Source organism: Trematomus bernacchii, unplaced genomic scaffold (genome assembly GCF_902827165.1).
Source record: "Trematomus bernacchii unplaced genomic scaffold, fTreBer1.1, whole genome shotgun sequence".
NCBI classification, from domain to species: Eukaryota; Metazoa; Chordata; class Actinopteri; order Perciformes; family Nototheniidae; genus Trematomus; species Trematomus bernacchii.
This window is the reverse complement of record NW_022987966.1, coordinates 852,014-877,756: the sequence shown is the minus strand read 5'-3', so window position 1 is coordinate 877,756 and position 25,743 is coordinate 852,014. Positions and strand designations below refer to the sequence as shown.

Sequence of the window (25,743 nt, the reverse complement as noted above, 5' to 3'; positions counted from 1 at the left end):
GCTGGATCTATTCGTATGTTTCACAGGCAATAATAAGGGGAGGATCCTCTCTTTGTTACTCGATTTTCAATAGCCCTATTTACATTTTAGCAGCATCTAGTGGCAGCGCAAGACATTTGGATTTCAAAAGTTTTCATCCCTTCTGACAGATTCTCTGGCAAGATCCATAATCAAAATACCAAATGGCTGTGGGGAAAGTAGCCTTATATATACAGTAGGGTTTGAATTAGACACTATTATATACACTTACTATTTTACATTTAAATAGAAATGTAAACAATAAGATTTAGTCGTTACATTTTTCGACAGTGTCATATTGACATATAAGAACAAGTTTAAATCAGCTTCCCTATAGTTTGAAATGGAATCACCTAATTCAGTAATCAGGGCAATTGGGCAAATCTGACAAAGACATTATAATGAGTTTTGATTTACATTTTTAATATCTGTTTAGTATCTGTTCCTTATATTCCAAGCTACTTTATTGACACCAGAAACATACAGTATATATTGTTTTACTGACACACACTATTTTTAGGATATAATCCTATATGTTTTTGTTAGCTGTCATTGACATGGTGTGTGCCTAATGCTTGTCAGTTGTGCTGCACACGGCCCACCTCTGCTGCTCCTGCAGAGTCACACACTTCTTTCTGGGCCAGAACTGTGGTTTAGTTTCAGAAACTTTCTCTCTTTGGCTCTACTGAATAATTCAGCAGCACAGCTCCTCATCACTAATTCAGAGCAGGAAGAGTGTATCTCACTGTGTACACGTGTGTGTGTGTGTGTGTGTGTGTGTGTGTGTGTGTGTGTGTGTGTGTGTGTGTGTGTGTGTGTGTGTGTGTGTGTGTGTGTGTGTGTGTGTGTGTGTGTGTGTGTGTGTGTGTGTGTGTGTGTGTGTGTGTGTGTGTGTGTGTGTGTGTGTGTGTGTGTGTGTGTGTGTGTGTGTGTGTGTCAGTGACACTGCGTCAGTCTGTAGGAACCTGAGCTCAGCTGTCAGGGTGTGTTCCTCTGTTCACTCCATGCTGCATCCTTCTGTTTCCTGCTTTAGCTGCTGTTTTACACATTCTGGGCAACACATTTACACAAAGCTTTATACAACAGTGTTTCCCCTATATACAAATAGTGGCGGCGCAGCGCCGCTGCTGAAATATGCGCGCCGCTGCTAGGGGGCGCCAGCCAGGTACCCAAACATTTAAAAAAAAAAATGTATTAAAATAATAATAAGTGGCGACCCTTTTTCATTTTTGATTGTTTGTTATGTGGATTTGTAGTATTTGTGTTACTGTATGTTCAATAAAGGTGTATTTTTGCTAAATCTTGATACATTGCCACTGTATGTACTAGGCAGGGCCGATTTCTGGCATAGGCCGCCAGATCTGGGGGGCGCTGCGCTGGTAGCTCTGGGAGGGGAAAAAAACATTTTTGACCGTTGGCGCTCATCCTAATTTTCGGCCTTGATGTAACAACATTCATAATTAAGTAAATGTAACACCCTTTTCACCCCGGTTACACTTTTCATTTGCCCTGTACGATAGGCGCTGTAAGTGATGAAAGTGGGGGATGTTGGCTTATCAGGCAACCGCAGCTCACAGCCAAAGTGCGAGCGTGGGAGCGAGAGAGCGAGCGAGGGAGAGAGAGAGAGGGCGCACCGGTACCGGCGCTGTTGTTATTAGAATCTGGTGCTAGCTGCGCTAACGGATATAAGAAGTAGATGTTTCTACAACCAGGCTGGAGGAGAGCTCTCCTGTCAGACTGAGAGGCTCAGTGAGGTAAAGGACTCTCTGAGTGTTTAGATAGTTCATTTTAGTCTAAGTCATCTCAGTGGGTCTCAAACGTTTTGACCACAAATTATGTAAACACAAAGGTTCAAGGTTCTTTATTGTCAATCTGACATAGCTACAGAGTAATTATGCAGTTGAAAATCTTATTTCCAAGGCACTCCTTTATAATTATTAGGATAAATAAAAACAGGTTTGAAATCATTCCAATGTATACTATAGGACAGTAAACCATAAATATCGTTTAAAGTTGGAGAGATACAAAAATATGCATAAATAAATAAATGTTAACTGGGTAAAATAAGATATGAATGAACAACAAAAATAAAAAAAGTTACATTTATTTGTTATTGGCTAAGGTAGGTTATTGGTTATGTTCATATACTTCTTTGATTATTAAAATGTAAACCGATCTTTTTCATATGGGTGTTTAGAGTTCCCCTAGATCAGGTCTCTAGTAATTGTGTGCTCAAAGTGCACCAGATTGAAGCATTTTACTTTAAAATGTTCAAACAAATCTTCCCGGGGGGGCATACCCCCGGACCCCCCTAGAGGATGTGACGTCCACCCCCCAATTAAAACATGTTCATACAATACTGAATACATTTGAAACCATTTTGACGTCTATTACCTATGTCAATAAGTTTCTGTTTTTGTAGTGTATTTGTCTTTTGTAGAGATTTTTCATTTATTCTTTATATATGAAATCTCGCCTAGGGCAGCAAATGGTCTAGAACCGGCCCTGGTACTAGGCCTCAAGAGCCTTTACTTGTGCTGACAGACACATAGAAACAAATTGGCGGGGCGCACTTCCCACGGGCACACACTAAAAAATTCCACGCGCTCCACGCTCACATTATGCTGGGCCCACGTGCCTTAGCACCGCTGCTATGACTCCATCCTAGGGGAAACACTGCACAATCTAACAGTATTTGATCTGATCTTTAACCTGTTAAGCCCGAGAGACCCCGGTACCGGGGCACTGCCGCAACATCTTGCAGGAAACAGTGTCTGAGGGCATGTTCATTTAATAAACTATGAATGTTTTATATCCATGTAACGGGAAGAAACTCATCTAACTGATCTTTTTTTTTTTTTTTCAAAAGAAAACCCACAATGCTAACGCTGAGCCTCTGAATTAGCAACGAGCGAAAAATGCTAACACCTTACTGCACCGAAAATCACTCACAAAACCTTATTATTTATCTCTTCTCTACATCCATGACATCGTTTCACATCGTGGGGTGACACAGAATCTTTGGACACCCACATTATCATTGAATTATACGAAATGGCGACGTTATAAGCAAAAACGGACATCAAAACAATCACAATATGCCCCCCCTTGCTATCTTACAAAATAAAAGTGTCACAGATTGATGCATTTAACTTCAATATAAAGAAAAACATCTTCTGTTGTAACAACAATAACATTATAAATAGTAACATAGCTGAACATGGTATTGCACATTTAGCTTTGAGTGTTACTGACCTGAGATGTTTTTATTACATGAATTAAGGTGACTGAGGCTTTTTAACATAGACTTTTTAGTGTCCCACATTTTGCACAGAACTGTCCCACATTAGGAAATGCAGATTGTCTGAGACAACTTGGCACTAAGAGTACTGATATGTCTACCATTTCTTTTCTGAGTGTAATATCTGCATTTTCTCTGAAAAAAACTAAGGCCCAGGCTCCACGGGAACGCATACGGCAAAACGCATAGGATTAACGCAAACGCAATCGCCAAAAAGCTTCCGCCCACACGCAATATACACCGGATAGTGTCTTGCCACACGAGACAGCTCCGTTTAGATCCAACCGCTGGAAAAGCTGCAGTACATATGCCGAGCCTGTACGTGGCGCTGTAACTTCCTCCACAAAAGCAGCAACTTCCTCCAAAAAAGCAGCGAAGAAGAATGGTTGTCATGGCTGCACTTCTGTTTATTCTCCTTGGTGGGGGCCGAGGGAACCGGGCAGAGTTTTTCGCCGGTCAACGTGTGTTAAAGTTTAAATCTTCCGGACAAAATTATAAAAGTGCCGGTCAAAGGTCTTCTTTGTTATTTATTGAGCTTTAAAACAAATGAATAACGACTCTATATAATGATATATAATAATAAAATACACGGAGCCTGTCTCTTTTTCCTCTCTTCTGACAGTGTCAGTGTCTGTCTCATGCAGCAGCTGATCCAGTAAGTAAACCCGACAGTAAAAATAAACATATTTATAATTAGTTTAGGTAGTTTGAGAGGTAATTAAAATAGCTAAGGGTGATGATCTGACTTGAAGTGTGTGTTTTGCTCCCGCTGCATCACAGCGGGAGGAGCTGCGTGTCTCCGTCCTGTCAGATTAGACTTCACTCGCGTTTATGTCCATATCGAGATAAAGATAAATAATCTGAATTCAGTGTGCAGTGTACTTTTGCGGGGGTGAGCAGCAGAGGCGGGGAGAGGCGGGGCTATTGCGTCGTCATTATCAGAAAAGGATGACCGTATAGGCTACCACACGGCCCCGTTGGACCCCCCAGAGCGCTCCGTTCCCAGATCTATCCACCTTTGGACCCGTTGTCGTTTGCAGGGTCCGTTTCTATCGTTCCGTTACGGCGTCGTGTAGCAAAAAGGGCTATATGCAAGAGAAATATGCGGATACAACCCGTTTTCGTTCCCGTGGAGCCTAGGCCTAAGGCGCCGTTTACACGAGGAGAAAACTGCTTGTATCTGCATAGTTTCGCGTGCGTATAGCCCTATTATTTACACGAGGCCGATATAAACTGACCCCACAAACGATAACGGGTCCCAAGGTGGATAGATTTGCAAACGAAACGCTCTGGGGGGTCAACCGAGTCCGTGTAATCACCTCTATACGAATATTTCCTGAAAAAATCGCGATAGCCCCACCTTTCCCCACCTCTCCTGCTCACTGCTGTAGCAACTATCAAAAATAGCTGTGTTCATTAAACGCACAAGGGGTTCTTGAATGAAATAATATTATAAAAGGCAAACCAGAATTGTTAACGCCCAATATACTCCTTAAACAAAATAAACAGAGTCAGATTTCATGCATTGATCCATTATATTGACAAAGGAGGATCTCACCCGGTGTTTGTAGAGAATATCTCTCTTTCTGAGCCGTCCTCTCCACGGAGACGTGCTTCTTGGTCTCGATGCAATATCCACAGATTCGGTTTCTTTCAGTTAACTTCCCCGTTGCATTTATCCATATGCTGAGGAAATGACTGCTGAATACCAGCAATCGCCACACACTTCCTCCTGTCAGTAGCTACTGCTAGTGCTACTGCTACTGACCATGCTACAGATATTAGTGCAAAATCTACAGCTCCTCTACCACAACCATCAGCAACAAGTGGACATGGAGAATTACATGAACTACATGTTGCTAAATACACCGCGGGGCTTAAACAGAAGGGTAGCCATGGCAACATTGTGGCGGGGCTGCTCGGGCTGCTCTTCTTCGCGGCTTTTGGTGTATTTTGGCGGAAGTTACAGCGCCACTTACAGTCCCGGCATATGTACTACAGCGTTTCCAGCGGCCTCGTTTGAACAGGCACGTTAAATGAAACTAATGCATGTGAACGGAAGACTTTTTTGAATACGCATACTGTGCATAAACGCAAACGGTCCCGTGTGAGCGGGGCCTCAGTCCTAGTTTGGCCACTCATTTTTAATCACACACGTCTCCCCATCCCATTCAAATTCAAATTCTTGACTGGAAGGGCAGTGTTGCCTACATGTAAATGAATGGCATTGCCTATATGCATTTGAAAAGAAATAGTACCCCCCTCTGAGTGACTATCTGTTGACTTCACATCTTGTCACAAACCAGGGGACTTTACTTCCTGATTTTTGGAATACAAAATAATTTATCTGTGTACGTGTTTTACTGAACGAGCATACTGTACTGTGATCTGCATGCACTTATCAAACATTTAATTAAAGTAGTGAAAACAAATAGTGAGGGGGTCCAAAATCAGCCAACGTGCTTTGTTTTTAATGTTCATCACTATAATAATAAGTACATTATTCAAAAGTTTACATTAACTTTGGATAATAACACGGGAGAAACGGATCCTCTCTTTTCCTCTCTCCCTCTCTCTCTCTCCTGACAGCCCGTCAGTTTCTCATGCAGCTCGCCAAACAGTGGGCGGAAATAATAATAATATTAATTATTTCACACAAAAAGCTTATGACAATATATGACTATTGACGTACAAATAACAATCAATTGTGTAAAATAAGAGGATTAGATTACAACTTGTATTTAGAAATACTCTGTTGTAATTATTGATGCATAAATGTGTTCATCCATTCAATGTGGCATCTGCTATAATGGGGTTAATACATGATATTACTTAATAATACAATACACTATATAATATATGATATGATAATTACATTTTAATTTGATTCATTTCTTATTTCATAGTTTCTCATCATTATTATGAAAGCACCCATTGTTTTAAATAATGGTCGGAATGTGACCTGTGAGCCTTCTGAATTACCGTGGGATAGCACATTCTAAACTAAAATGTTCAATCAATAAAGTAACATCTTATCTTATCTTAATAATATCTTCATATTAATAATAATAATAAATCATACAGTATGTGTCCAAAAGGGAGCAGGAGGAAGCAAACACAAAAATATACAAAAAATATACTGCATATTAAAGCAAACGATTGTAAAGGTAAAAGTATGAGCATCAAATCAAATCAAATCAAGTTTTATTTATATAGCACATTTGTAAATGATTTTTGGTCGAGCCAAAGTGCTGTACATATAATAAAAATACCCTACAGTAAAGACACTTTACAGCAAATACAACAGCACAGTTTGTTCAGAATATCAGTATGAGAAAACGACACCCTCTGTCCTTAGCCCCTCACATCGTACAAGGAAAAACTTCCAGAGAAAAACCCACATTTCAAAGGGAAAAATGGGAGAAACCTCGGGGAGAGCAACAGAGGAGGGATCCCTCTCCCAGGACGGACAGACGTGCAATAGATGCCGTGTGTAAATCGAAGAGATAATACATTTTACAGCGTAGGTAGACCGCATGTCAAATAAAGAAGTGTAATGTAAACATTTACATTATTATTATGATTATTTAATATATAAAGACTATATATTATTGAATTACAAGATTAGATATACTTTATTTGATCTAAAATATTGATGTGTTCAAATGCTCTTCTAAACAAAACTGAGAAAAAAGATTATTAATTTAACCCTTTTAGAAGGGAAGATATGGTCATTTGTTCTGGGAATGTCATTTTCGAGCCTGAGACCTGAAAAACAGGCTCAGGGCTTAACAGGTTAAAGCAAGTATATGGAACTTTCTTTTTGTGTTGATTTTTTTCTGGCCCCAGTGGAAAAAGCTGAATGTTTCAATGAGCACCGACATCTTGTTATCCAGCTAGCAAGAACCTGCATTTTTTTTAAAGCAACTGAAAGAAAGACACAACTTGGTGGAAAATAAGTTGACTCACTTTGGTGGTCTAGCCTATCTTATTAATGCAAACATGCTCATAGTCACAGGAAACTCTGTTATAACTGCTCGTCAAATACAGCTAATGTTAGCTATATTCAACTAGTGTTACCTAGCTAGCAATGTTTTTCAATACATATTGCATGGGGAGTTTTGCTATTCTGCTGCAAGGACAGACAGCATGCTGAACAGATTTCAAGCCCCTTGAAGGTCTGTATTTGCGATATAAAGAAATATATTTAAAAAAATGTGATGGATTGAGGTCAGGTTAGTGGAACTAGCAACTTGCTTGTCTGATTGGCAAGGGTGAACAGTCATTTAAGACGTTTTTGTCTTTGATCTGTTGAGAGTTGAACATGCAATCATGAAAGAAAAATGTGGAGGGCAAAGAGTATATTTTCATTGACTTAAAAAAAGATTAAACATTCTTTTATGACCTCTAATAAATAAAACACTTTATAGAACAGCAAGTTAAAGTAGCCTCCTGGCCCACTTTTCCCTGTGAAGTTGTTTAATAAAATAAACATTATATTATATATCGGTGTAGGAGGAAAAGGGACTAGTTGGAATGGGAATTGGAACCCCTTAATTCTCTTCATATGAGCGCCCAAGATTTCACTCTCTTTTTGCTGTGTATCTCTGACCCTTTAAAGGGCCCATGTCATGCTTTTCCGGTTATTACCCGTCCCCTTGTGTGTTATGAAGGTTTGTATGCATGTAAACGGTCTGCAGAGTCAAAAACCCTCAAAGTACACCCTGTAGGGAGTAAAACTCTAACACAGAAAAGACCTCCCCAAAATGCCTCGTTGGAGATTTCTCATGTTCTTCCTGGGCATCGTGACGTCTGGATACCCAGTAGCCACACCCAGAGCTATGACGCGATACGGTCATGTGGTACCCGGAACCAAATGGACCAATCCGTGGAGCCGTTATGTTACGTCCGCGGAGCCGTTACATTACATTACATTAAAGCTCGGTTGGATGCTACTGATGCTACTGAATCGGAAGCTGTTGGTACCTGTGCATGTGGATAGTATGTAATTTGTAATCCCTGTAATGCTACTGTATGATGTCCTTTTGTTGTTCTGTTTATGTTTTTAATGTTTCATGTGGAACCTACTTGAGCAGGTCTCCCTTGAAAAAGAGGTCAATGATCTCAATGGGATACAACCTGAATAAATAAAGGTTTGAAATGAACATTAAGCCCCCGCTGATTGGTCCAAATGGACCAATCCACGGACTTCCTCACACACACACACAGTGCAGACAGCTCAGCTGATTTCTCCTCCCTGGCTGCAGGCTGATAACAGACAGTTGGGATCGCGGCGAAATTCTCTCTGCAGACCCATTCTCACAGCGTTTATCAACCTTTTTCTTACTCAATATCAAGCCACACTTATTGTTTTTACTTCGGATGTGACTTTGTGTGTGCTCAGGATGAGTTTCGCTGTGTTTCGCTGTGTATCGCTAACAAGGAAACAACACCTCCACGGAGCTCAGCGCGATTCACAACGTCCCGACCAATCAGAGCACACTGTGCTCACAGGGAGGGTGGGGGCTGGAGCTATTGGAGCTACAACGAGCCGTTAAAGGCAGAGAGTGAAATTCAGTGAATACAAGTAGTTTACAGAGATGCTGTATGAGAAACCAACGTGAGTTTAGAAAAATGCACAATATAAATCTATTCTAGTATACCTCAACAATGGAATTATGATCAGTGGAAATGGCCATGACATGGGCCTTTTAAGATGTCTCTCTGTGGCTGATACTACCCCTGTGTCAGCAGTAACGACACAATATATAATGTCAAAAATGAAAATGTACTACTCTGTTCAACTCACTAGCAAACTTTTCCTGTCAAAATGTGAAAACAGGCTCTTACTAAGGGTCGTAAATAGATATTTCAGATTTAGCTTGGGATCAGACCTTGATCATCATTATAAAAACATATCGAATAGCCAATCTTCTTGCACTTATTTGCTTTTGAAGGTTACATTGATGCATCAGTAGTCATTTGAGATTGTTTCATAACAAATTACGATTGGTTTCAGAACAACCCTTGGTACTCAAAACATACTGTGATATTTTTGGGGATATTTGTTTTAAACTCAGTTTGTGCTGATCAAAATGTCCAATTAGTTCCACTCCAATTTCAGGAGCTAATCATCAGATCAACTATACATTGACATGTGCAGCAATCAAACTATTCCAGCAGCTAAAAGTGAGAAGGTGCTACAGGAAGTCATCAGTGTTTATTGTTGGTCTAACAATGTTTGCCTTATTTTGTGGTACACATTAAAAGGTACACTGGAGCTAAAGAGGACTCTGTAGATCAGGGGTGTCAAACTCAATTTCATCTCGGGCCACATTAGCATCATGGTTGCACTCAAAGGGCCAGTTTTATATATAAGACTATATCAAAATACATATATAAATATTTAATATATATAAAATAATGTATTATATTACATTATTGCATTGGATTATTATCGGATAGGGTAATAACTTCATCATTAACTACGTCTGAAAGCAGAAGTCTAGGGCAAATAATTGAAAGTCTCTTCAGTGAGAATGTCACAAAATGATTTAAAAAGAAAATCCAAATTCTGGAGAAAAAGAAAGGTGACATTTTGAAAAGTCAAATTCTGAGAAAAAAGTCAAATTTGAGATGCATTGTGGGACATGTAGTTTATGGGCAACGTGCTTCTGTAAATCGTCATGTAACCGTATAATAAACATATTATATTCTTTGCAAGCTTTTGTGGGCCACATAAAATGAAGTCACGGGCCGGATTTGGCCCCCGGGCCTTGAGTTTGACACCCTTGCTGTAGAATCTACAGTGTAGATGGAGCTGCTCTCTTGGAAATACTTCTCTTACTGTAGAGAATTAAAAGACAAAGTAAAACCACTATTGCTGTTAGAATAAGCACAAATTACAGCAGTGCTATGTATTACCATAATCAAAACATCTGTTTTTTATGTTTTGGGTTAATTAGTTATTTTTATGCTTTTTTAAAGTCATGTATCGTTTTTTTTCTATTTGGTTCAATTACTTGCCAATATCACCCCACTCTGTTTCAGGAGAGGAGCAGGTGTATGCCCAAAGGCTGCATTGCTGAGCACAGTGTGTCTGTGTAATAGATGTAACACATGTCCCTCGTACGCATTCCCTCCACTCACAGACTGAGCTTTTCTTTTGTAAGGTCAGATGTTATGGATCGGTGCTTTGTCCTGAGGATAAACCGTGTTAAGAACATTTCTTGGAATATGGAGTTAAATCTGTGTTTTTCTCAACACAAAAATAAATCTTCATACATATTTTCAACATTTGTCCTGGACTCACAAAGTACCTTGAAAAAGCCTAAACCCTAACCTGATTTTCAAAAAAGCTAGATTTATTTAGCAGGGAGAAACTGCGTTCCCCATATATTAGACTCATAGTTAAAGAATATTTCATTTGACAGTATATATTGTTCAGCATTGAACATTGGTAATAAGTGCATCTTGAAATCTTGTCACACAATTTCAAAATATATATATTTAAAACTAAAAATGAAATGTTCTACTTCTTGGAAAATACAACATTTTAGGGCGTTTTAGTAGTTCTTTCATTATTTTTCCTTTTTTATATTGACTGCTCAGTTATTTTAAATTACCAGATTATTTTTTATTAAAAGATTCAGTCAATAAAATGTTTAAAATGTCCATCCTAGTTACCAGCAGTTGAAATGATGGAAGCTGTTATAGTGTTATGACAGATGATGAGGCTATGAACCCTCTTCTCCCTCCTTTTTTGTATGTCCCTTTCTTACCCTCCTACGTCAGACCCACTTCCCCTCCTCCCCCTCCCTCATTCATACTCATTCATACTGAACCGCCCCACCCCCCAACACACACTCTCTCTCCCCTCCTCCTCCTCTCCCCTCATTCAATTCATTTACAGTCTCAAGGGGGGCATCAGGCTTTGACCCTCCCTGACCTCTGCAGTCATCGGACCTGCAGGTGTGTGTGTGTGTGTGTGTGTGTGTGTGTGTGTGTGTGTGTGTGTGTGTGTGTGTGTGTGTGTGTGTGTGTGTGTGTGTGTGTGTGTGTGTGTGTGTGTGTGCGTGTGCGTGCGTGTGCGTGCGCGTGTGTGTGTCTGTGCACATCCCAGTGTGTATGTGAACGTGTGAGGTGTGTTGGCCGGCATGTCCTCACTCGTCTGTACCGTGTGTGTTAGAAGGAGGTGACAAACAGAGGGGGAGTCAGGCACCTGTCCTCTTAAGAAAGGAGGAGCAGTATATCTGTCAAACTACAAATACATCATGCAGGATAAATCAGTGCGCTGTCAAATCCCCTACTTCCTGTCTATACCACTATCACTTCATCTCTTTTGTTTCTCTTTACATCCACTGTTTCTCTCCCCCTCTCTCTGCTTCACCACTGCAGCAGAGACAGAACTGCCTGGGACTGCTGCAGAGAGGAAGAGAGGGATGGTGGTGGTGGAGGGGGTGGGGGGGTGTAGTGTGTAGTGCAGGAGGATAAAACAAAGCAGCTGTAGAGCAGTTGTGAGCTGTTAGCTTGTAACTGGTGTGTTGCAATCCTAAAAAAAACTCAAATAAATCTTCTTCTGCTCCTGATTTCCTGTCTTGCTTTTCCTCTCACAATCCTCCATCCTCCTGCTTTCACACCATGCAGACCCCCCCTCCCCCTATTCCCCAGCTCAGCATCATTATCCGTGACCGGTGAGCCTGGAGGCGCTGACTGCATCCCCTGCCCCCCCCCAAAATATCCCAGCCTCCCAATCTTTTGCTCCTCTCCTCTCCTCTCCTCTCCTCTCCTCTCCTCTCCTCTCCTCCACCCTAACACAAGCAGCCCACTCACTCACTCCCCCAGTTCATCCATCACTCACTCACTCTCCCATATGCTGAAGGTGTGAGGCAGGGGAGGGGCTCCCATGCGCTGGCTCGGCTGCCTGCCATTTTATTGTTTTGAGGAGGTTGATCTTTTTTCTTCTCTCAGTCATCCTCAGTCTTGCCCTCTCGCTCGTCACTGATCCGCCCCCACCCCTCCTCTCTCTCTCTCTCTCCTGGTTCAGCGTACAGCAAGCAAGTAGAGAGACAGAGTGGAAGAGGGAGTGGAGCGCAGCCTCAGTTTGAAGTCTCCGGAGTGTCTCCTCAGCCTCCTGTATTGTTGTTATTTACCCTCCTGCTTGGCATTTTCCTCTCAGCACACCTTTTGTGTGGCTATTCATCTTTACAAAAAACGCACCTCTTTCTCTATAGCTCTTCCTCTCCTCATTCTCTCTCTATCCGACTCTGCGGTGAACAGCGTTTGCATGTGTGTGTCGGAAGACCGGCGAGGATGCGGATACCAGCGGCTGTCTGCAGCTGCCACAATCCCATGGGCTGTTCCCGATGAATGCTACCGGTAATGGGGTTATTGCAGTTAGGATAGAGGGTGCAGGTGGAAGTGTGTTGCATGCAGGTGTGAGGACGGTGCTGAGGAAGGGTGCTGATGTTGACCTGGATATTTTGGTGATGCTGTCAGAGCAGGCGTGAGGTGTTCTTACTGTGTCTTACATTTTGATAATTTGCAACCTTTGATGGACAGTGGAAAGGGCTTGTTTGGGTTTGGGTGTGTGTTGATGCGGTGTTGTGTGTACATGTGAATTCCTTCCGCCATGCTTGTTGGTACATGTGTGTCTACCAACATGTGCCTGCTGTGCGTCATTAAACATTCATGTGTGTGTGTTTGACCTTGTATTTCCTGCTGCTGGTGTGTTTATCTACACTGTACTCCCAGAAGCTAATGAATGTGTGATAAGGAGTGTCTCTTATGCAATCATACTTAAGCATCTCTTATAAACTGGACACATTTTCAGCATGCACTTATGAGAGTGTTTTGTATGTGTTTGAAATGAGGAATCAGTATTGACACCTCTCTTTCTCTCTGGGCCAGCTGGGGGACTGGGTGTGTGAGAAGATGCTGATGGCGAGGGACAGCAGCCGAGACGAGACCCAGAAGCTTCACAAGAAATGGCTTAAGCACCAAGCCTTCATGGCCGAGCTGGCCCAGAATAAGGAATGGCTGGACAAAATTGAAAAGGTGAGTGCTGAGTTACATTTTTTCTGGAGCAGGTTGAAATGCCACTTTGGAATAGTGAAAAGGATTTTTGTGTATTTTATTATAAATGATTTGGGTTTCTTCCGGTGAAGGATGTAATAACATTGAGAATAATGTACATATTGGTTAGGAAGTAAAGTCACACAAGTCATTTCTATGGATTTGGGCCCCCTTACATGTCTCAATTTGTGCTCCTCTTAAGGTATATATTTTATTATTTCCTTTTGTTTAAATATGTATTTGTTTGGTAGACGCTGTCCCCCCTTTTTGTAGTTTTACTTGGTCATATCTTTTGCATTGAATGCACAGATCATTTGACATATTTGAAGCTTTGTTTGTTCTCACATGTTGTTTTGAGCAGTTGCATATATGAGTGCTGGATACCAGACATCTTCGTGACACTTGTTAATACCAGCATTTTTATTTATGATTAGGTATCTGCAGAGATTCAATTAATACAATAAAAATAAAAGTGTTTACATTAGTTTGTCTATTTCCCATAGGCATATAGGGTATGTTTAAAAAATGTTAAGCGGCTCACAATTAGCAAAGACAATACTGAATGGCAGCTCTTAACTATCTGTTTGGTCATTGACGTTTAAGATTATTTCTGTATTATTTTTGCAAATGTTTTATTTTAAATAGTTACTTTTTTGTTTCTCTTTGGACATACTTTTGTAAACAAAGCTTATACACCAGTTTCGCATCCATTTCATTACTCAATGTTCAATTTATCTTAAACGGTTTTATACACAAGTCCTTGAATTAAAAACCAAAGCGCTACATGTTCTTAATATCAAGCATACCAAAACAAGTGGCAAGGGCATAAAATACAGCACATGGCCTCTGTGTGAAGCTGTAATCTGGTCAGCCAGGGTTCCCCAGCTGCACGTCCAGCTCTCACTGGACACACAGTCTGTTCACAACTCTGACTGGCTGCAGTCTGGAATCTGGATGTGTGTGTGACATCAGCAGCGGTCAGTGTAACTGTGGTTCAGTGCCAGATTCCCTCAGGAAGCCTGTAACTCATCACGGATTTGTTATCCTTATTTAGGGAACGCCACACTTCATTCTGTTTGTACGAGCCTCTGTGTTTGGCCTGTGACGACGATAACAAAACAACAACGTATCAAAACTACAGATGACCTTAGGTGTTATACTGCTGTGTATGGAATCAAAAGCATGTCAATGTTAAGACACCCAGAAAAAATCATGAACTGTTTTCTATTAAATTATCAAAAATGTACATCAAAATAAACTTTTGGGTCAGAAAACTTTAGATACAAGTTACAAAAAAAGAAATAAACACTAATACAAAGCACGCAAATCAATCTTTTAGCTGGAATTGTTTACTTGTGTAATGCTGCGGTCTACGTGAGCCCTTTCTACACAATTAAAGGCATTTTAATTAAAGCTAAAAGAGGCCAAAAGATGCTGCTTCAGTCACGTACACGTTTCTTTAGATATCAACATATCATACAAAATGAATTTAGTTCTTTATATCAAAACAGAAGCAAAAAAACACAAAATGTGCAAATGTATAGAAATCCATGCATTCATGCACAGAAACATATTTATACACAAGGGTGTAACTTTGGTTTGAGAAGTGGGGGGGACACAAAACAGGGGGTCCTCCGCAATGCAATATTTTCTCAATTTAATTCCATTTCCTGCCTTTCTACGAATATATTAGGGACTATAGTGTTAACAAATCCAAGAAAAATGTGTAGTGTATATAATGAGTGTGCACACTTATCTATATCCTATCCATGTGAACCTGTTTTATTTGTGATTACCTGACATCCTCTAGGGGGGTCCGGGGGCATGCACCCCGGGAAGATTTGTTTCTTTAAATTGAAGTTGAATGCATCAATCTGGTGCACTTTGAGGGCAACATTAAGAGATTTATGGATACAGTTCTCAACACTCATATGAAACAGAACTGTATATATTTCAATAATCAAAAAGCCATTAGAATATGCTCACAACCAATAACAAATCATTGATAAACTCCTCTCTCCTATCTTTATCTTACCTAGTCTGCATTCTTTCTTTTTATTTATGCATATTTGACTAATCACTCCCCTTTCAAACTGTGTTTTTTATTTTTGTACTGACCTATAGTACACATTGGAAGGATTTCTTAACTTATTTTATATACAACTATATATTACATGGAAATATTTGTTTACATAGATGACCAAACCGTTTGAGACCCACTGAGATAACTAGACTAAAGTTTACAACCTAATCACTCAGAGAGTCCTTTACCTCCCTGAGCTGACGTTATCTCTCTCAGTCCGACAGGAGAGGACTCTCCCTCTCCTTATTGTTGAAACAGCTTCTAATCTCCGTTAGCTCCGAGCTAGCACCAGATGCTAACAACAACCCACGTAACTCTCTCAGTCTCTCTCTCTCTCTCTCTCTCTGTCTCTCTCTCTCTGTCTCTCTCTCTGTGTCTCTCTCTCTGTCTCTCTCTCTCTCTATTTCTCTCTCTCTCTCTCTCAGTCTCTCAAAGTCCGACAGGAAAGAGCTCTCCCTCTCCTTATTGTTGAAACAGCTACTAATCTCCATTAGCTCCGAGCTAGCACCAAATGCTAACAACAACCCCCGTAACTCTCTATGTCTCTCTCTCTCTGTCTCTCTCTCTTTCTATCTCTCTCTCACAAGATGCGCTCGTGCCACACACACACACAGACGCTCCTCCGTGACAATGACCGCTTGCGTAAAAAAAAAAATTAAAAAGTGGGGGGGGACACAAATGGGATTTTGAAAAGTGGGGGGGACATGTCCCCCCTGTCCCCAGTGGAAATTACGCCCATGTTTATACATATGTATAAACCAGGGATGTCGGACTACAGGTTCATTTTTGGTGTATATGATGACTTAACATCGGTGCGGGACAAATCGTCAGCTCTGTGCAAACAGGAAGTAACTCTTTAAAAAGGAACCGGGGAGCTAACAGTCAAAGGGTGTAGGGCCAACGAAAGCTAAATGATGTGAAAATCCCATCCCTTACATACAAACAAGCAAACTTGAAAAGAAAATGGTTTGTTGAAGAAAATACTGGAGGCTAAAGGAAGGTCTTTAAGTTGATTTGAAAAGAACAGTGAGGGAGCAGGTCTAAGATCAGCAGGGAAACTGCCAGACCAGAGAAATCTGCTTGGGTTTAAACTGATTGCAAAACTAGTCTCTAATGAACATCAATGGTAGTCTTTCTGACCTGATGATGTGTTTCAGCTCATCAGATTTAGTTGACAGTTGGTGGCTAGCTCTCAGCAGTCTCACTGTTATTGGTACAATATTCAGAGTGAGAGGCTGCTGAAAGACTTCTGACAGGACACATGGCTGATGATGTAGAAAACCAAACCTGTGAAGATAACAGGCTGCAATGTGAACTTTGTAGATTGTATAAACAGCTTTTGGCAGGACTTCTGTTCTGACAAGAGCCAGAAAACGACTATGTTATTGGTGAATAGCGAAATTGCATACTGAGTGTATTATTATACTGAGTGTATTTCACTGAAACTCATATGGTGGTATGCCTGTAGTTGACTGTTGCATTATGACTCAACCCTCCGCAGTCTCATCCTGTGCAGGGCTGTAACTGATCTCCTGGTGGAGCAGAGTGATGGAGCACAGCACTGCCCTTTGAGTTCTCTGTGCACATGCTGTAGGACTTCTAAAGACGCAGTTGAGTTTAAATCTGAGGTGGTTAGTCCGTTAATCAGACAGCTGAAAGGCAGACAACGTATCAGAATCTCTTTATACAATCAATAAAATGAGCATTACAAATCGACATTATCTTGAAAGGCAGCCAGATTTGCGACACTGCCAGATTACGCAAGAATAGCTACCCCATTGTAATTGCTAAGTCTCTCTGGAGCATGGTATATATCATAAACTAATGTTAATTGGATGTATGTAGAGAGAAGATCACCCTTCATCCCTCATAAAAAAAAGAAATAATAGTACTTAAGGTGTATCTGCATCATCCATTAAAAGAGGAGTATCATTGCTTGCATGACCGAAAAGGTCCTTTTTCAAAATAAACAGCATAATTCCTCTTTTAATGTTCTGCTCATTCTGTATTTTTACTGTGAGCCTTTGCCCAGAACATAGCCTTTTCTCTATTTTTCTTCTTTTGTAGTGGCCACTGTGACGTCGGTGTGTGAGAGAATGTGAGTGTGTGTAGCTGTCCGTGTGCATGTCTAACGTGGGCATATGATGGTAGATAAATGGGCTGACTGATGTGTAATGATATGCAGTGATATAATGTGGAGCAAGCAGCACTGTGAGGTCTGAGCGCCGAGCTGCTTCCATTATAGATTCATGGGTCATGTGCTCATCTGAAGGCAGAGCTGGGTTACTGGAAAATGCTTACAGGAAGAGAGAGAGAGGGACAGACAGCCGAGGAGGAGAAACACTGTAGTTATTCATTTTTCAAAAATTGAAATTTGAAAAGCAATTTACCAATTTGAGGGAAAATAATTGTATTTGTCTGGTTGGTCTGACACTATTAATCGTCTGGGGACAACGGGCAGTATTTCTCGAGTTCAGCTAAGAGTTCGGACAAGACCTCCTTTTTACGTGCGTCAGTCATTGTTTACAGATGATAGAGAGATGACGAAGACCAAATTGAGTCACTAGGCGATGGCTTCATTTTTTTTTTTTTTTTTTTTTTTTTTACACTTATGCTTTTATTGAGTTTTCACAACAATAATAACAGAACAAGAAAACATAATACACACAAATCAGTTGTAAAATAAAGCACAATAAATACTAGTTGTCTGAAGACCTTCAATATTCACACATACCGTACAGGATTGAATTAGTCATTCACTTACTCATTGGTGTCAACCATGTAAATATTCCACTTTTCCCATTTCCTATTGAATGCATTCTCTTGGATTCTCAAAACATATGTCAGCTTTTCCATGACGAAAATATCTTGAACAATTTCCAGCCACTGCTCCTGAGTCGGAGCGTTCACATTAAGCCAATTCCTAGTTATAGCTTTCTTACTCGCTGCAAGTAAAACCTTAATCAAATATAGATCGCCTCCCATCACAACATCCTTAATGTTCCCAAGATACATCACCGGGCAGGTATTTGGGATTCCATAACCCAAAATAATTTTGACAACTGCATTAACCTTCTCCCAATATGACCTTATCTTTGTACAGTTCCAGAAAATGTGTGAGTGGTTAGCCTCCATGTTGCCACATAACCTCCAACACTGTTGCTGTACACCAAGTTGCCTGCTCTTTATTTTGGGTGTTATGAAAAAGCGAGTCAGGTTCTTCCAGCAGAATTCCCTCCATACTAATGAGTTTGTGGATGTAAATTGCGTCTCGAACATTTGAAACCATTCTTCCTCTGAAATTTTAATTTGTAACTCTACTTCCCATTTTGCTTTTATGTAGATAGTCGATTCCCCCCTGTTTCCCCCCAAAGCCTGGTAGAAAGCAGAAATTATCCGGGACCCCTTCTGCTGATACGCATCCACAATCACCCCAGTTACAGTATCTACAGATTCATCTGCATTCAGCTTTATCTCTTTTACAAAATAGTGTCTAATGCCGCGTTTCCACTACACAGCCTCGCTCGGCCCCGCTCGGCCTCCTTTGGCCGCGCCCGGCCTCGTTAGGACCAGCTCACTTTGTGGCGCGTTTCCATTACAGTTTAGGAACCGGGTCAGTATCTATAGTAACAGTGTAGGCGGAGCGACGCTGCTTAAAACTGCCGTGACGTCATCTTCAATGCGACACAACAATGGAGATGTGAAAGCGATCGTTTGCTTGTTTTTTGCTGTGTGGTTTATTATCACAAGAAATAGACAAGAGTTGTTTCGAAAGAGGCGACGTATAGCAAGACGAGGTATAGAAGAAGCTGACGCGAGAGTTCGGGCAGTCCTCCTACGCCGCAGAGACTACAGGACGACTCGAATCACTACTAACTACAATGCTACTTGGTAAGCTAACGTTCGCTAACTAGCAATGTGTTTAGGCTCACTCTCCCTATACGACCAAAGTATTTCAAGTATTTAATTAATTGTAGCTACCACTTTTACGTATTAAAATATGTATGCTTTTGTTTGTGTATTTCAGAAGTTACCGACCGAGCTACCGAGTGGTGGAATGTGATTGTTCCATCTTTCACACACTCAGTGGGTGGAGAACTTCAGGATGCCTGAGGAAAACCTACGTGTAATACCTAAATATTCATTGTATTGTATTGAACATAAATACATCTTTTCTTTTTCACATACATGTGTTTGTCAAATTATTTAAACCAAAAAAATGTTATCAGAATTGACTATTTAGTAAATATTTGAATTTCAAGCACAAGTACTGCCCCCATAATAATAATCTAATAAATTAAGCAAATATCAAAGCAAACTATAAACATAAATACAAAAGTGTAAAACACAACAGAACTATATTCATAAATGCAAGTGTAAAAAATTGTTAACATGGATGGAGGCTAAAGTATCCACAGCATAAAATAATATGATTATGATGGTTTGTCTGAAAGACACAGCCTCAAGGTTCAAGGTTTTTTATTTTGTCATACGAACATAGCTAGTGTAGTTATGACAATGAACATCTTAGGTCACAGGCTCCTCCAACAGTGCAACACAATAACCCAGATCAACAGAAATATAGTGCAAGTAAATATTAAGCGCTGTGCACCGCTCTCTTTGTATAGGTGTTTTCTTTTGTTCTCTTCTCTTTGAAATATATAAGCAATGTGTTTGAGTCTAGCACAACGAGGGTATTACAATTGAGTAATTTTTCTACATGTATTTATCATGTATTCTTAATACCATTATGTAATGTTATGTTTTAGAGGAGGACCTCAAGCTAGCAAACTCAATTTCAAACAGTATGCAGAGTTGTCCTGCTAAAGAGTTAAAATGTATTATTTAACCAAGTATTTATTCTCTTATTTGCTTTAATTGCAACAGATGATAAAGGTTTCACTGTGATAAGTATTCTCTTAAATCCATAAACCCCTGTACAGTGCTTTGTGGACGATGGTGTTTATGATATTTCTGACTGCAGAGGGACGCCTAGATGATGCCATCTTTCTGTGCGATCGCTGGTGGGTGCAATTATTTATCAACAAGCAATAAGATAAGACATGGCATTGATTCTGCTGGGCCAGTTGCCGTTCCTGCAGGGCCAGATCCTCTCCTCCTCGGTTTGTGCTGTTGATGCAGAGGACGTTGTGTCCTCCTCGCTGTTCCTCCTCGCTAGTCCCAATGTAATCATCTAGAACAGAAACATGACTTGTAAATTCCACAAACTACTGCAGCACAATACTATAAATAGCAACAACAACTATAGAAAAGACAAACTGAACGTAAACAATGGCACATATGGTGTTAGCAAACAATAGCTCTCGCTAATGCTATCTGCCTAGCTAGCCTTCGGGGCTCCATCGGGGTTGTCGAACATAAATGTAAGGATAAAATAGACTTATTTGTTAGAAGTGAGCTTTAAAACAGATAGGGACACAAAGCAGGGACACAAAGCAGGGACACAAAGCTTTCAAGCAAATAACACAGCGTTAGCAAAAACGTACCATGCAGACTCCAGTAACGCCGTTGGAGAGTCCAGTGTCTGTGTAGAGACCTCCTGAAAGACTTTGATATTGCGAGTTGTCCCGTCGAGCACCCGCTGGACCTTATCATCTGCAATATAATGGACGTCGTCACTTCCTCGACCGACCATGGTGTGCTTTTCTTTGCCATTGTTGTAGCTCCTCCGTTAACAAAAATGCTGTTTGTAAAAATGGATTATCTCGCGCGCAGATTGTGACGATTCTCTCCGACCAATCAGCAGCCGAGAGCGTTGACGTCACAAACACAGCCCGGTTGCCTCTGGCCCTGGCCCCACGATTTTATGAGGCCAGAAAAACTGAGAATTAGGACCAGCCGGCCGGTACTAGGCCAAGTGGAAACGCAACCACAAACGGGCCGCTGACGTCACAGCCCTCTTAAACCGGGCTGCGCGCTGTAGTGGAAACGCGGCATTAGCTGCATGTATCTAAAATAATCCCTGTCTGTAATACCATATTTTGCCTGTAATTCCTGAAAACCCATCAATTCACCCTTTTCTGAAACCGTACACATTGCTGTTATGCCCTTTTGCACCCATTCTTTGAATGCTGGATCGTACACACCTGGTTTAAAATTGGAATCGTATGCAAACCACCTCAGCGTGCGTATCCCTCTCTTTAATTTGTATTTTGCTACTACAACATTCCAGACCTCTAGTGTAAACGCAACTATCGTATTAATTTCACCTCTCAGAGCCTTCACCAAATTCCTATCTCCTACCAAGGCCTGAATGTGGTGACCCTGTACCTCCCTTTCCATGGCTTTCCATCCAGACTCATAATCTGGTCTACACCAGTAGGCCAAAGGTCTGAGTTGGGCTGCATAGAAGTATTCCCTAAGATTTGGTAAAGCCATTCCCCCCTTACTTTTAGGCAACTGAAGTGTCGTAAATCGTATTCTTGGTTTTTTACTATTCCAAACAAATCTAGAAATCATCCTGTCCCAGGTTATGAATTTTTTTTGGGGAACATCAATTGGAAGAGACTGAAAAAGATACAGCAGCCTAGGTAGGATATTCATTTTAACCGTTTGTATTCTGGCACTGAAGTCTAAAGGGAGGGTGGACCACCTTTCTACATCCTTTCGGATATTGTCATCAATTTTGTTATAATTGGCTTCAAACAGGTTGGAAAATGTTTTGGTTATAGTTACACCAAGATAAGTCATTGTTTTGGAATTCCATTTTAGGTTATATGCATGTCTAATTTGTTGGGATGGGGAATAATTGAATGAGAGAATTTGAGTTTTTGTTACGTTCACTTTATACCCTGAATAGTAACCATATGTGTCGAGTAGGTTCATCAGGTTTGGGAAACATACATCTGGTTGCTCAAGGAAAACTATAACATCATCCGCAAAAAGCCCAATGATATGATCTTCCCCCCCTATATTGACACCCTGCAGATCTTCACTCTGCCTTATTGCTTGCGCCAATGGTTCAACAAATAAAGCAAAGAGAGTAGGAGAGAGACAGCAACCCTGTCTAGAGCCTCTCTCCAGCTGAATCCTATTGGACAAACTCCCATTTACTTTGATCCTAGCCGTAGGTTCGTGATAAATAGTCTTAATACACCGAATTGCATTTTCATTTAAACCAAACCTCCTTAGTACTTCATATAAAAAAGACCAACTGACACTGTCAAACGCTTTTTCTGCGTCCAGACTAACCAGAACCATACTCGTGCCCTTTTTATGCGCATTGTCTACGATATGGAGAGTCCTTCTGATATTGTCTTGTGTTTGGCGTCCTCTAATGAAACCAGTTTGATCTTCATGAATAAGATCTTGCATAAAAGTCTCAAATCTTTTACAGATAATTGAGGTAAACAGCTTGTAGTCCACATTTAAAAGAGAAATTGGCCTATAATTTTTACAGTGGTCTTTGTCTTTGCCTTCCTTAGGCAAAATGGAAATAATTGCTTCCCTCCAAGATGGGGGAGCCCTGCCTTCTTTAAGAGTCCAATTAAAACAAGACAGAAGCAGAGGTGTTAGCTCCTTCGTGAAAGTTTTATAGAACTCTGGTGGGAACCCATCGCTGCCCGGTGATTTACTGGTCTTTAGCCTACTGATTGCAGCTTCCAACTCTTCAACTGTAAATTGCGACGTAATGGTGTCATTCTGTATCTCACCTATAGATGGCAGATCAAGAGAGTTAAGAAAGTTTCTTATTGTGCTTTCATCAGCTAATGGTGGATTAGAGTAGAGTGTCTTATAGTATTCTTCAAATATTCTTTCTATCTCATCTGGCTCATATAGTAGTTGGTTAGTTTGGGGGTCCCTTGTTCTATGAATTGTATTAGAGGCTTGCTGTTTGCGCAGGCGTCTAGCCAGGAGTCTAGCTGCTTTTGAGCCTGATTCATAATAAGACTGCTTTAAAAACCTTGCCTTTTTTTCTATTTCTCCTCTAAGGATCTCATTTATCTCCCCCCTTGTTTCCTTAATTTGTTGTAATGCCGATTGATCCCCTGTACTCTTATGTTTTGTCTCCATTTCTCTCAATTTTTCTATTTTGTATTTGTATGTGGCTAGCCGGGCCTTTTTTTGTGATGCTGTTAGGGCGATCAGCTTTCCACGGAGAACAGCCTTCAAAGCATCCCACAGTATCCCAGGGTCCACATCCCCATTATCATTCTCCTCTATATATATTTGTATCTCTTCCCTTAACTGTTCCACGGTCGCCTTATCATTCAAAACACCCACATTGAGCCTCCACACTGTATTCTTTTGTCTACTGTTCAGATTTATTGACAAGCTAATCATATTATGATCCGAAACATCTGCCACCCCGATTTTACTCTCTGTGATCCTGTGACTTTCACCCGTATTTATTAAAAAGTAGTCAATTCTGGAGTACACAGAATGGGGCACTGAATAGTGTGTATAATCCCGTTCTAGGGGGTGAAGTTCCCTCCAAATATCAATTAGTCCCATTTCCTGCACTGACGCATTAACAAACTTGGTCAGGTGCTTCTTGCTATTTTTGTGACTTGTAGTGTCTATGGTATGATTCAGGACCACATTAAAATCCCCTCCACATATCAAAATACCCTCAGTCTCTAATGCAATGACGTCAAACAGATTTTTAAAAATAGATTTGTTACTCTCTGGGGGGGCATATACATTGACCAATGTCACCACTGCATTTTCAAGCTTTCCTTTCACTAATATATATCGTCCCTCTTTGTCCCTAACTTCTTTATGGAGTTCAAATTGAACTGCATTTGAAATAAGGATAGCCACTCCCCTCTTCTGGCTAGGTTTGTAAGAACTATAGAACGTATTTTTAAAACCAAAGCGTTTTAATTTTTCATGCTCCTGTTGAGGCAGATGAGTTTCTTGTAAAAATAGTACTTGGGCCTTTTCTTTTTTCAATTTAGCCAGGACCTTGCTCCTTTTAACTGGATTATTCATCCCATTTACATTAAGTGACACCACTTTTATATTATTGTACGGCATTTAAATTACCCAATCCTTTGCATTCACAAAACTCCAGACAACTGAAAACTACACAGACCTGAACATCTGGCCCACATGTAGTGAACGTAGAACGTAAAAAGAAAAACGTAGACTTCCAAGGTAGGGTGATTCCTCGCCACCCTAAGTCCCCGTTGGCAGGTAGAGGGGAGAGCCTCCTCCTGAAGGGCCCCTCACTAGAGGTGAAACACGCAGTCTCACGCATCCTAGTAGTCCAACAGCATCTGATAGCATTTATATAATCCAAATGAAGTCGTGACAAATATATACAGTGAATATATAATATGAATCAGTTAGTCCCGGGAGGGATCCGCTCATACTCTTGTAGCCTCTTCCTTACTCTGCTCGCGGTCTCGTCCCCACCTGCACTACTCTCTCCGACGCGCTGCCATGTCTTGGTCTGGTGGAGACGCTCCATCTCCGGGTACAGCTCCGAAGCGCTGCGGTCTGGTATCTCCACGGAGAAACCTCTCCTCCTCAGCTCCTGCGCTGCATCTTGCGCACTGTCGTATGTGCGTGTTCCCGAGTCCCAGTGAATACGCATCCTGTCAATAGGTGTCTGAAAACGTATATTTTTCTCTTTAAGGACCCTCTTTATTCCCACGTACGCCTTGGGCTTCAGGACGACCTCCGTTGCATAGTCGTGATCGAACGATAGACGTCGCCCTTCCATCAGTATCTTTTTTTCCCAGGCCTTTTTCAGTACCCTTTCTTTGGTGTTAAACTCCAGAAAGTTCACCACTATGGACCTTGGCGGTGCATTCCTTTCCGGTTTGCGAGCCACAGCTCTATGGGCGCGTTGTATCTGTAGGTTGGTGTCCGGTAAAGCGAGTTCAGTTTTCAAAAGTTGATCCACAAAGTCAGACATGGAGTTACCTTCCTTCTCTTCGGGTACTCCATAAATGCGCATATTATTTCTCCTGGATCGACCTTCCAAATCCACCAGTTTCCCCTGCATGGCTCTCTGTTCTTTCATTGATTTAATCAACGCATCTGACAGAGCCATGTTTACTGTCTCCGCCTCATCGATTCGTTCCTCCGCTTCTTTCAGCCTAGTTTCGTGGGCCTGGGTTAACGCGGAGTTAGCAGAAAGTTTTTGGTAAATTTCCTGCTTCATATCTTCGAGTTCAGATTTCATGTCCCCCTTGATTTCTTCTTTAAGTTTGTTTAAGTCCACTTTATGCTCAGCCCTGAAATCGCGTATTTCCTGGAGCACTGAGCGCATGGTGTCTGCCGAGTCCTGTTGTGA

General features: G+C 41.0%; 1 protein-coding gene across 1 annotated transcript in view; it reads left to right on the top strand.

The window, feature by feature from the left end:
* LOC117471106 (spectrin beta chain, non-erythrocytic 4-like) overlaps window positions 1-25,743 on the top strand; it is a 138,430-nt gene that overhangs the window by 57,452 nt on the left and 55,235 nt on the right. The window contains exon 25 of the mRNA XM_034115907.1: window positions 13,229-13,375. Coding sequence (XP_033971798.1) covers window positions 13,229-13,375 — 147 coding nt within the window. The remainder of the gene's footprint in view (window positions 1-13,228; window positions 13,376-25,743) is intronic.